Source organism: Trematomus bernacchii, unplaced genomic scaffold (genome assembly GCF_902827165.1).
Source record: "Trematomus bernacchii unplaced genomic scaffold, fTreBer1.1, whole genome shotgun sequence".
Taxonomy (NCBI): domain Eukaryota; kingdom Metazoa; phylum Chordata; class Actinopteri; order Perciformes; family Nototheniidae; genus Trematomus; species Trematomus bernacchii.
The window spans coordinates 2,627,912-2,640,675 of NW_022988050.1; the positions used below are offsets into that span (position 1 = coordinate 2,627,912).

Sequence of the window (12,764 nt, forward strand, 5' to 3'; positions counted from 1 at the left end):
CAATGCTTTAAAAAACAACATTTGTGGAACTTCATATTGTTGATTGACTATTGAGTGGAAAATGTTAACGCAATCTGTTGCTGCTTATGATGAATTTACACTATTACCATGGGAACTACCGGAACTTGTCGCCCCCTGCCGGTGCGGCGGATCAACGTCAGCACCGGAAATGCAAGCCTCCGTTCTGTCTGTGGCGCGATAGACCCAACGCTGTGTACATAAAAACTTCTGCCTGGAAACAAATCAATAAAGAGTTTCCTTTCATCTTCATATCTTAAGTTTGGGATATTTTGCCAATCGACACTACAAACTCACGGGAAATATTGCTCATCAGGTGGAAAATGCCACGTAGACGACAGGTAAGAGGGATATTAGCATTATTAGCATTAGCTTAGCTAGCTCTCCACCATATTAAATTAAATTATTCGACCATTTAAAATGCCAAAACAGCAAACGTTAGGTACACATTCAGTTCATCAAACAGATTTTAACCAACATGTTGATTTCCAACTGTATTTTTTGTCGTATTTGTCTTTTGTCAACATGTTCAGTTAACTTCAAAGGAAGATACATGTAAAGAATATCCTACTTTTAAATATTGTTAGCTGTAATTTGGCCCTTCATAGTGTTTATTTGTCAGACAGATTTGTATCTATCACGGTCATCTTGTATATATTTTTACCTTTTTAGTTCTGTTTTGTTTTCCATTTTAAGATGTTTATATTTTTGCTTCAGTCCGGATGCTCCACCATATTCCAATCAATTATTCCCCCATTTTAAATGCCAAACCAACTAACGTTTTGTTCACATTAAGTTAGTCAAACAGCTTTTACCAAACTCATTGCATTTCAACTCTATTAGTTGTCATGTTTTGCTTTTGTCAACATGTTCAGTTAACTTTAAAGGAAGATAACTGAAGGTACACTTCGATGGGCGGCAACAAACAGCTAAACCATAGCTAAAACTTTACTTTGGGTATTTTCTTAATAAAACGGTGCTTTATTTTGGTTAGATGACGGCCGAATTTACCATAAGACAACAATAACTCGTATTATATAAATAATATGTGTATAGTCAGAGAAAGGGAAGCTCTAGTGAGCACTACATCCTAAAAATGCACGATTTGCTTAAGCAGTTTGGTGCCAGTCTATTAGCCGTTGGAGAGAACTAAGCTAACAACAATGCTAGGTTTCTGGAGTGCTAACCAGGCTATGTTGTGTCGTGTAGCCACTACTATTGCCAGCAAATTGTACATTATTTGACTAGTTGTAATAAGAAAACGTGTCAAATGCTAATTGTAGTAGAATATAATAATTAGTCGGCCGCAAACGTTAGTAACAGCTGTTTAGCCTAAAACAAGCCCAGCTAGCAGCGAGCTAGCACCTGTTTGTGGGCCCCTTTTTAAAACAAAAGACAATATTTACACAAAATGTAATCATTTGAGAAAGTGAGTTCAGTTAACCATGACATGTACGTTATTCAAAGTGGATGCTGTGCTGAATTATAAAGAGGTGGTGTGGAGCAGAAATGTAAAACATGTTTGCTGGATTTAACAAACTGGATTCTTACAAAAATGGGTCAAACCTTTAACGGCAATTTCTACACATACATCCCGTTTTCCTATATTTTAAAATAATATTTTGTATTAAGAAACAACAAATGTTTTGTCCATGATGTTATACCATGTAAAGGATGCCTCTCATTGTATCCCCCCCTGATAGAGACATATGGTTGGAAGTGGGTCAGATGGAACTGAAGACTCTGACTCCTCCGCTGAAAGAGAACAGACCAATAGTTCAGAAAGCGATGGAAACCTTTCCAAGAGACAGCGCCTCACCAGAGCCTCTACTCGCCTTAGCCAAAGCTCTCAAGGTTGGCCAACATCCTTTAAATACAATATACAATTTTAACAGTGTACTTCATCATAGCTGTTTTCTTTACGTCTTGTTTTCACTCCTTTTGCTTTAGACACTCCAGACTTGAAGCGAGCTGCAGACCATGATGAATCCCCACCGTTGACGCCCACAGGAAATGCCCCCTCTTCTGAATCGGAGCTGGACATCTCCAGCCCCAACGCCTCACATGATGAGAGCCAGGCTAAAGATCAGGCCAGCCGAGACTCAGATAAAGACCTCTCCCATCGACCCAAGCGCCGCCGCTGTCACGAGACATACAACTTCAACATGAAATGCCCCACGCCAGGATGCAATTCACTCGGTAAAATCCCTGCCCTTTTAAAAAATGTAAACAAGGTTATTCCCTGACATCATGTACTATCATAATGTAATTTTATTAATTGAAATATATTTCCTTTTCTCAATGTATCCAGGTCACCTCACAGGGAAACATGAGCGTCATTTTGCTGTGTCAGGTTGTCCTCTTTACCACAATCTCTCTGCTGATGAATGCAAGGTGAGATGATGATATGTTATTGCAGTTGCTTGTTTACTATCATAAGCTAAGATGAAGTTGGCCAACACTTGTCTTGGTATAATATGTAAGTGTAGGTTGTATTTCTGTTAGATACGGTGTCCTTGGCTGGCCATTTTTTTCTGTTTTTTGTTTTTTTTACTTGATAAAAAACAGCATTGTAGTACTGTGTTTTACATTTGATTTTTATGGTAGTTAGTCTTATGGTTAATAACAAACAGTTAACACAGCATTAACTTCCAATACATTGATAAGGCTTAGCAAAACACAAGAAGCTATTTCACACAAGAGATTAATCTTACTCTTCATTACAGGTGAAAGCTATCAGCCGCGAGAAACAAGAGGATGAGCTGAAGGGGCAGGAAGAAAACAACTCACGCCATGCTACTCGCCACCAGGTAGCCTCTTTTTGCTATGATTAGCATTAGCATTAATCACGTTTCCTTCTACATGTATCATATGAATGTTCTTCTTGATTGTTTGCAGAGATAACAAATTACACATTGAGTTGTTATTGTGCACATTTTGTATTACCATGAAAGGAAATTTATTTCTATCTTTTCAGACACCAACATCCAAACAGAGCAAATACAAGGAGCAGGTGGCTGAGATGAGGAAGGGCCGAAACTCTGGCCTTCAGAAAGAGCAGAAAGAAAAACACATGGTACATCGCTGGCTCTCAAACATGCAGTATTCTCACTTTGACTCTCACTCCATGTGGCTCTTTCACACCTGCTGGGCTATTTATATGTTTGATATATATCATTTTATCTTTATTCATTTTAATGTCTGGTCCACAGGAGCACCGACAGACACACAGCAACACCAGAGAGCCTCTGCTGGAGAACATCACCAGTGAATATGACCTGGAGCTCTTCAGAAAAGCCCAGGCCCGTGCATCCGAAGATCTGGTAAGGGGCTGTTTTATATTACCATTATTATATATTAAATAACTGTATTCAGGTTTCCTGCTCAGTATGGGAAACTAGGGAATCGGATTTGAGTTATTCTCAGGTCTGGATAAGCATGGAAAAATATTTGGTTTTCCAGAATGCAATTTTTCAGAAGAATGGATTTACAATCTCACAAATGAAGCCTGGTTTGCTAAGGATTTCAAAAGGGCAAAGAGAGCTAATTACAAACCATATGCAAAATAACTCTAGTCTTGTAACAGTATCCCCTGAACTTAGATTCACAAATATGGTCTTTTTTTAAAGAAGTCTGTAAATGTGTGACATTTTGAAATGGAAACTATGTGTGTATCACAACTGTTGATGCTAAGATCAGCAGTAACAACTTCTCCGTCCCTCCTGCAGGAGAAGCTGCGTATCCAGGGTCAGATCACGGAGGGCAGCAACATGATAAAGACCATCCTGTTCGGCCGCTACGAGCTGGACACCTGGTACCACTCCCCGTATCCCGAGGAGTACGCACGCCTGGGCCGCCTCTACGTCTGCGAATTCTGCCTCAAGTACATGAAGAGCCAGACCATTCTCAGGAGACACATGGTGAGGGTCAATTAATGTTTCACTGCCATGGTTATTTACCCTGGATGTTTGATTCTGTTGTGTCTTTAGGACATATATCATGTGTCTTAATAGATGACCGACTCATTTATAGTTCATATTAATACAAGTAAAAAAGCTTCACATGAATCGTCTATCATTTTGAATTTCTATTTAATGTATCCTCATGCTTTATTAACACTGGATGATGTCTTTTATATATAATATCTGTGTTTATAATATCTAAGTCTTAGGAAATGATGCTAATGTGTGTTTTAATATGTGTCCTTTCAGGCCAAGTGTGTGTGGAAGCATCCTCCAGGAGACGAGGTGTACAGAAAAGGAGGAATATCTGTGTTTGAAGTCGATGGCAAAAAGAATAAGGTAGGACTTTAAAATCTTCATTCCCTCTGGTAGTATAGAAACTTGGAGACTGGTTACACACACACCTGAAAAGCAAGCACTTCAGACAGTGATTTAATACTAATTAGTAGCTTTTTCTCCTCAGATCTACTGCCAGAACCTGTGTTTACTTGCCAAACTGTTCTTGGACCACAAAACACTTTACTACGATGTGGAGCCGTTTCTCTTCTACGTCATGACCGAAGCCGACAACACCGGCTGCCATCTGGTGGGATACTTTTCCAAAGTAAGTGTGAAAATAAGATTTATTCTGTGTCAGGGTGTCCGCGGGGTCTTAAAAAGTATTGAAAGTTGATCAATCAATTTAGCGAAAATGAAGGCTATTAAAAAGTATTAAACGGCATTTTCCAAGGTATTACATTTTGTAGCTTGTTTTCAATAAGTATATAAATTGTCCAAAGAGGTTGTATTCTACAGTCTGCCTGAATGTAATCATTGCGTAGGTGTGTAGTGTGATTCTGTGTAGTTTATTTATGGCATCCCGTTGGATTTGACGTCATCTGAACAGGACATCGCACGCTCACTGCTTGATAGCGCGCGAAGGTCCGTTTACGCCGGTTGTTAAACAACATCGTTATGGGGAAATGCAAGTCTGCGTCCAAATGGTTGGAAGATAAGGAGGAAGGACAATCAATACTGTATATAGTCAATGTGAGGTAAAGTGTGTCGCCAATGTAACCGGTTAAAACTCCAAGTGGCGATGAGGTCTTAAAATGTATGGAAAGGGTCTTAAAAGGTCTTAAAAGGTCTTACGTTTGACTTCAGGATTCCTGCATATACCCTGTGTGTATACAAAATGTTTTATATATTGTTGTACACATTACCAACTGGAATGTTTTCGTATCACCAGGAGAAGAACTCATTCCTGAACTACAACGTCTCCTGTATCCTGACGATGCCGCAGTACATGAGGCAGGGCTTTGGAAAGATGCTCATCGACTTCAGTAAGCATCCACTGATTTAATTAAATTGCACCAAAACAAATTAAACTAAAAGATTACGGCATTTCAAGGAAAAAAGTACATCCTCTTAAATTACTTTTTGCTTAATTAATAGAATGTAGAATATTTCTAATATAGCCTTTGAGTAATATTTATCCAGGGCTGTGCATAAAATGTTTTGTTGGGATTTTATGGGATTTATGTTTTCAAAAAGAAAATGTTTCCTACGATGTTGACATTCGAAATTTAAATCAACATTCTACGTTTTTTTTTCCCGTTTCTTCTCACGTGTTTATTATGCTTAAAGCATAGTGGCAGATAAAGATTGTTGGGGAATAATTTTCCCTGCATGTCCTCCTTCGCCCTCTGACGCAGCTGACCAACCTTGAGCAGCCGTTATCTCCCTTAAGGAGGGGCTGCCCTAGCAAGTTGTTGTTGGTACCAGTTTATGACCGGGCAACTCTCTGTCAGAGATAGTTATTGTTGTGGGACACCTGGAACACATCCTTCTCGGGGTGTAGATGACCCCGAGCCATAAGTGACAACAAATGTGATTCAGTGTCCCTCAGCTGTTTAGTCTATCTATTGAAGAATGTTGATTATTACACTCTGAACTAGTTCAAACCTGGAGCTACAGGAGGGTTCTTCAGAATTGATTGTGGCATCTCAACCATGTGGTCAGACCGTGGCCCGTGACATGTCTTGTGAATTCTCCGGCCGAAGCTCCAAATAAACCGTCAGTGTTTGCCATCAAAGCTCCAGCTCTCCATCGTGTCTCTCTGAGTCCTAACTCCAATTGCTTCAGAAGTTTCCCCCACAGAGATCAGAAGTCATCACTTGCATACAGCCTTATTATTATGGTCTATTTTCAAAGTGCTAGTCTTCTTTACATAAATGCAAACAGCTACTCTTCCTCACTCTCCTCTCTGTGCTTCTTTCAGGCTACCTGCTGTCTAAAGTGGAGGAGAGGGTGGGCTCACCTGAAAGACCCCTGTCTGACCTGGGCCTCATCAGTTACCGTAGTTACTGGAAGGAAGTGTTGCTCAGATACATGTACAACTTCCAGGGCAAAGAGATCTCCATCAAAGGTGAGTGAAAACACAGAAGTCAAACAATACCACTTTACTGCTGTGAGGATAATGAACACTCTCTGTTTGTAGGTTGTGAACGATTTATAACCACAGGAAGAGATGGTATTTGTAGACAAAGTACACACACATGATTTTCACCGTTGTAATATTTATTGATGCAGAGATCAGTCAGGAGACGGCAGTGAATCCGGTGGACATTGTGAGCACGCTGCAGTCTCTCCAGATGCTGAAGTATTGGAAAGGAAAGCACTTGGTGTTGAAGCGACAGGTAAGATGACGGCCTGTAACCCTTTATATTTTTGTTAAATATTTCTGTAAGGGGCCCTATTGTGCTTTTGGGGGTTTTCCCTTTCCTGTAGTTTTTTGTGCATGTAAATGATCTGCAAAGGCTTATATCCTAAAAGTTAATTCAAAATGTAAAATCATATATCATGTTGGGATAACTCTCATATCTGGCTGAAAAGTGAAATCTTAAAATCAACATTTTCTTCCAGTCAAACAAATATTTAAAAAGGAAAGACAGGAGTCTAACCTTTGTCTGATGTGGTTTTGGAAATATTCAGCTAATATTGTACCTTAAATTACAAGACACTGTTATTAAAATTATCACAAATATTTTATGTCTAATGTTTTATTCGGCTTCATTTAATTTTAATCCGTATATATTTGACAGCCCAGTTGTTCCTTTCCTCCCCCTCTCAGGACCTGATAGATGAGTGGAGAGCGAAGGAGATCAAGCGAGGAAACAGCAACAAAACCATCGACCCCAGCTCTCTGAAGTGGACCCCCCCCAAAGGGACATGAGCACTAAAGACCCTCAGGCTACAGAATGAACTCACCTCCAGCCTCACCAGCCACAAGTAGCCTCGACCTCCAAACTGTCAATAAAGACCAGTGGTCATCCTTTCCTTTCACGTTACTTTGTTTTTTTTAACTTTTTTATTTTAGATTGTAAGCACCCTACGTTCCAAATTCAATCGTCAACTAACTACAAAAAGAGAATGTCCTTTCCGGTTTCTTTTTACAACTGCGTACATCTACTAAGCTTTGAATGTTAATGATAAATGATCCGGTGTGAAATGTATTTACCAGCGTTTACAGGCTGTTATTTTTTTATTTCATTCAGGAAATGTGCATTTAAAGATGGTTTCTGTTTGGGATTAATACAATAAGTGTCGGCATGATTTGAAAACGTCAGCGGAGTGTGTTTCGAGGAGTGGGTGACGTATGGTGACTCTTCTTTGGTTGGTGTAAAATTGTATAGATCATTATAACGTACACTTATTTCTTTTTAAAGCTCCATCAATACAAGATGTGGACCCATTCCTCCGATGAACCTGCCAAATAATGGAAAAAATGAATTATAGATATTTTTAATTTGCTCAGAATAATAAAAAGAAAATGGCGCCACTGCAAGAATGCACATAGAAATAAAACACCTCAGGTTTTTATATACGATCATACCTTGCTTGCGTGGTTTCTCTGAGACGTCGAAGGCTGTGGTTGTTGCAGGAAATATTCTTTTTAAAGACTCTGTAATAAAACATCTTCATTTCAGTGGGACAGTATTTGCCTTGTACTTTGAATCATTGCTGTTACATGTGTATTAGCAATTTGATATTTTTAATATCAATAAAGCTGCTGTGATATTTTTGAAATGAGCTACACTTTGTTTTGTTGGAGTTTTCTTTGCTCACCGCCACTGGAAATGCTTCTTCCCATCAGACCCACAAACGCCTCTCCTTTGTTTCCTGTAAGTGTGAAGAAGAGACTCACTTTACAATGACCCAGAGAAAGAATAATGCTGTCACAACAACCTGAAAGTGACATCAAAGCTACTTACGTCTATTCACTTTAAAAGGCTTCTTTGGTTCTGAGGAATAGTTAAAAAAAAAAAAAGGTTATCAATGTTTTTTATAATCATTTATCATGTTTTCATATTTTAAAGCATACACGATGTACAGATGTTGTGCTCTAAATACCTCACCTTAATTTGTATGAATTAATTTGCAAACTATATAGTATACAGAATATATATTTAATATTTTTTAGTAGTAGATTGTTCTATTATAGCGTATACTAACTTATTTTGTATATTATTTATGTATATTTTATATTATGCATTCTTGAGATACTCAATACTGTTCATATGTATATATTTACTGTTAATATATAATTGTATTCTATGTATGCCTTTTTAACACGCTGCTGTGACAGAACAATTTCCTAATTTTGGATAATTAAATCAGTATATCTTAATTAATGTAATTTCCACAGACATATACACTCTATACAGAAAAGAAAATATGTAATATGTGTTTAAATAAGAGATGAGAGGCCACCTGAGCGTTTCCCCATGAGTCCGTAGAAGCGCAGAGCATTGGATCTTTTCATCAGACTGATCAGACTTTCCTCCAGAGACTCATCCTACCAGAAACAATGGATTTATTATTGCAGAGCTGACTGAATACATATTTTTGGTTTGTAAAAAATCCCCAAATTATCATTAACCACAGAGCATTAATTCAGACATTTAAAAAAACTCCAGCAATAAAAAATTATATATTTGATTATCTCTCTCTGCCCAAAACATGTAATAACGGACGCTCACCTGCCAGTCTGGAGATAATCCTCTCTCCTCTCCCTCTCTGGAGGACAGCGCCTGATAGGTCTGCAGCAGAGCACAAAAAGTCACAACAACCAGCCATAGCTTCCAGTTTTCCATTTCTCAGTCAGGAAGAAATGTTTTTGGTCCCGTAAATCTTCAATCAAAACAGCAGTTTTTCTTCTTTAGCTGAAAAGACAGATACAGTGTAATTCTGATCGTCCTATCTGTATTCAGGGTGCATTTATACCTCTACCCCATGCTGTTAGACCCCTCCCCTCCAACCATTGTGATGCACATTGCATGTAGACATTTCTGGGTTTGCTTTATTATATCATAATGTCTCTTTACAATTCAAGTTTTCAGTATTTTGCAGCCGTTTAACCTTCAATATCTGGTGAATAAAATGTTTTTTCAAATGTATTTTCTCCGTTGTTTCACAGTTGGTATAAGATGTCTTCCAAAGCTTTACAAGCTGTGTACAATTCTCAGAAAACCCCACAATAATATTAAAGTTTTAATATTTGCTTTTGAGATGGTCATCTTTCATTTCCATTTTTATTGGACATCTGTTCTGCTGTTGGTCTATTTTTATCCTTATGATGTGCACATGCTTCTTTGATATCACTGATGAGGGCAGGACATGCAGCGCTTTGACCGACGCTCTGCAAATATCACCGCCTGCTTTGAAGAGAGAGCTTTATTGGACGGCAAATTGACTTGGCAGCGAGTTCTGGAAGTATCCAATTACACAACAACGCAGATGTGACCTCTGACCTGAGATATTTATTGATTTATAAAGATTTAGGATGGAAATGCTGAAGGTTGAAGAAGACTATAAGGGCCATGCAACAAATGCTTTGTTCCGTATTTCAAGAATAAAATTAAAATGAAAAAAAAAAAAGTTTAACTGTCTGTAGGCAATTATTGCATTAGTCAGAAAGGGCAACGTTTTAGATTGATTGAGAATTAAATTAAAATGTTGTGAAAAGTTTAAATACTTTTTAAGAATACATTTGTAATGACGAGAATAAATATTGACCTTTTAAAGGGGCCCTATTATGCTAAAAATAAAAAATAAACGGTTGATCTTTCAAATGCAATGAAGTTAGTGTGAAATGTCCTGCACATAATAATCTGATATACGTCAATACTTGTCGTTTTTAATCCTCATATCAGTAGGTTCATTCACTTTCCATCTCCTGCGATGATTACGCTGTTACCAAACCTTGATCTTTACTAACTTAGCCATACAAATGCTCTTCTCTAATGAAAGGTGAGCTCTTTTTCCAACAGTGGCCATAGACATTTCTGGAGAGGCAATTACTTGACAATGTGCTGTAAGGACACCCACTTGAAACAAAGCTGACACACACAGCAAATGCTTTGATCCACGCACAGGTGCTTCTAAGAGCAACAAAAAGCCCGGGACAATTAGCCCTGAAAGGCAATTACACCTGAAAAGCCCCTCGTGTTCACATGGTGTAACCCACAGCTAACATGGAGAGCTGAATCAAAGAAATCAGAGGCAGGGCATTTGCATGTGAAATGGTTGAGTCACAAAGAGCTCCTGTAATGACAGAACACCGTGTTTCCATCAGACGCAGGGAGGCTGTTCTGCCGGACCGTTTTGGGGTCTGCAATGCTCACTGAGTCTGAAACATTTCACCTTCAAATGTGTAACTCATTTAGTGTTGTTTTTAAAACATTAAATGACATTTCTGCTGATGCAAAACAAGTTTAATCATGTCCAGGGGTCGTCTTTAGAAAGCTTCAAATCACCTTAACATGCATGTCAAATATGTTACCTTAATTGCTCTGGATCACCTACTTGCAGTTGCATTATGGGATATGTAATGTGCCGACCTTGTTTCTGTAAGGACTGAGTATATAAGAGAATCACCTTAATGCATCTTGATAGCATTCACAGTTTATAAAAATGAACAGTGGTCTATTGGTAGCTGCATATCCATATAGACAACTTCATACGTTTTCTTATTCGTTTTTATTGAACAAAATAAATAAACAGCCAACATCTTATTCCCTGTTGAATTCTTAATTCAGTCAAAAGGAGTTTGTCTTCTGCGTGGTTAGACTATGATTTATTTAGATGTTGACTTAAATAACATTAACAACATAGGCCTGAATTGTTCAGCTCATCAAGTTTTTCTTTTATTGTCTTTTGTGCATTTTTATTCTTTTGTTGGGTAGCTGATAGTACAAAGATACTATTAAATAATGAGGTGAGAGCAGGGGCGTTTCCTGGAAACATTAGGGGCTTAGCCCACAGTGACCGCGCCAGAGATTTTATTTTGGGGGTGCTGTGGAGTAGCTTGACGTTTCATAGAGGGTGCTCAAACATGTAGGGTTTCCCATTAAGGTACCGGGCGCTACAGCTGAATTTTCTACTGCAACACTCCCCACACGCACACACACAGCGTACCCGCGACTGTTACAATGAAGGCTCGATAATCAGCTCACGGCATATAGGTATAAGCAGGGGTAAAGTGTTATTTTTATAAGTGGGGAGTGGACCTCACATCCTATTTACAGTACCTATTAGTACCTTATGGATCAACTATGACCCTTTGAGGGTACATCACCAGCAGTTGTTAGAGAACATAAATGGACCTCCACCGTACCCTTTTTTCTGACAGTGTAGGGGGTTCCGGGGGCATGCTCCCCCAGGATATTTTTAAAATATTGAAGTTAAATGCATCAATCTGGTGCACTTTGAGAGCAAAATTAAGAGATCTTAATCTTAATCTAAAACAGGAACATTACATTACATTACATTACATTGCATTTAGCTGACGCTTTTATCCAAAGCGACTTACAATAAGTGCATTCGACCAAGAAGATACAAACTTGTAGAAAACAGAATCATATAAGTACATCAGGTTTCATCGAGCCAAAACATTTCAAGTGCTACTCAACTGGCTTTAGATAAGCCAGTCCTTTATTAGTATATAAGTGCTCTGTTAGTAATTCTTTGTTAGTAATTCTAACAAACAACAACAAGGAACAAGTCCTGTTTCTCGCTTGAGGCCAGGAAAAGGCTAGCCACTGTGACCTTTTTACCTGTGCTGGACTATGGTGATTTGATTTATATGAATGCACCTGCCCATTACCTGATCAAGTTAGATGCCGCATATCACAGTGCACTGAGATTTGTGACAAACTGTAAAGCATTAACCCATCACTGTACCCTGTATGCAAGGGCAGGTTTGCCTTCACTCACTGTACGGAGGCTCAGTCACTGGTACATGTTCATCTACAAAGCCATGTTAGGGAAACTTCCATCCTCTGCTCCCTGATCTCACGGCGAATTGTAAGTGGCTACTGCCTGAGATCGCATGCTGTGGTTTTATTAAATGTGCCAACTGCTAGGACTGTCTTAGGGAAGATAGCATTTAGATGCGCAGCTCCTCTGTCTTGGAATAGTCTGCAATTGAAATGGAAACTGAGCAATCTGGTGCCACTAAATGTTTTTAAAGCTCGGTTGGATGCTACTCAATCGGAAGCTGTTGGTACCTGTTCATGTGGATAGTTATTGTAAATTGTAATCCCTGTAATGATGCTGTATGATGTCCTTTTTGTTGTTCTGTTTTATGTTTTTATGTTTCATGTGGAACCTACTTGAGCAGGTCTCCCTTGAAAAAGAGATCAATTGATCTCAAGGGATTCACCTGGATAAATAAAGGTTTGAAATGAAATGAATCTATGGATACCTCTCTCAACACCGATATGAAAACAGAACTGTAAACAG

General features: G+C 38.6%; 2 protein-coding genes across 2 annotated transcripts; one reads left to right on the forward strand and one right to left on the reverse strand.

The window, feature by feature from the left end:
- The first annotated feature begins 170 nt into the window (after positions 1 to 170).
- kat7b (K(lysine) acetyltransferase 7b) lies at positions 171 to 8,051 on the forward strand. The gene is made up of 14 exons (XM_034119955.1): positions 171 to 359; positions 1,722 to 1,872; positions 1,969 to 2,217; positions 2,330 to 2,412; positions 2,745 to 2,828; positions 2,996 to 3,094; positions 3,231 to 3,341; positions 3,747 to 3,938; positions 4,230 to 4,319; positions 4,444 to 4,584; positions 5,209 to 5,302; positions 6,241 to 6,387; positions 6,552 to 6,658; positions 7,093 to 8,051. The coding sequence occupies exons 1-14, from the start codon at positions 342 to 344 to the stop codon at positions 7,192 to 7,194; spliced, it is 1,668 nt and encodes a 555-aa protein (XP_033975846.1). The 5' UTR covers positions 171 to 341; the 3' UTR covers positions 7,195 to 8,051.
- On the reverse strand, positions 7,693 to 9,169 carry LOC117473402. Its single transcript, XM_034118970.1, has 5 exons — positions 9,002 to 9,169; positions 8,733 to 8,817; positions 8,234 to 8,263; positions 8,088 to 8,141; positions 7,693 to 7,727 (listed from the first exon to the last, which is right to left on the reverse strand). Exons 1-5 carry the CDS (start codon positions 9,113 to 9,115, stop codon positions 7,693 to 7,695), a joined length of 318 nt encoding a protein of 105 aa, XP_033974861.1. The 5' UTR covers positions 9,116 to 9,169.
- Positions 9,170 to 12,764: the final 3,595 nt, after the last annotated feature.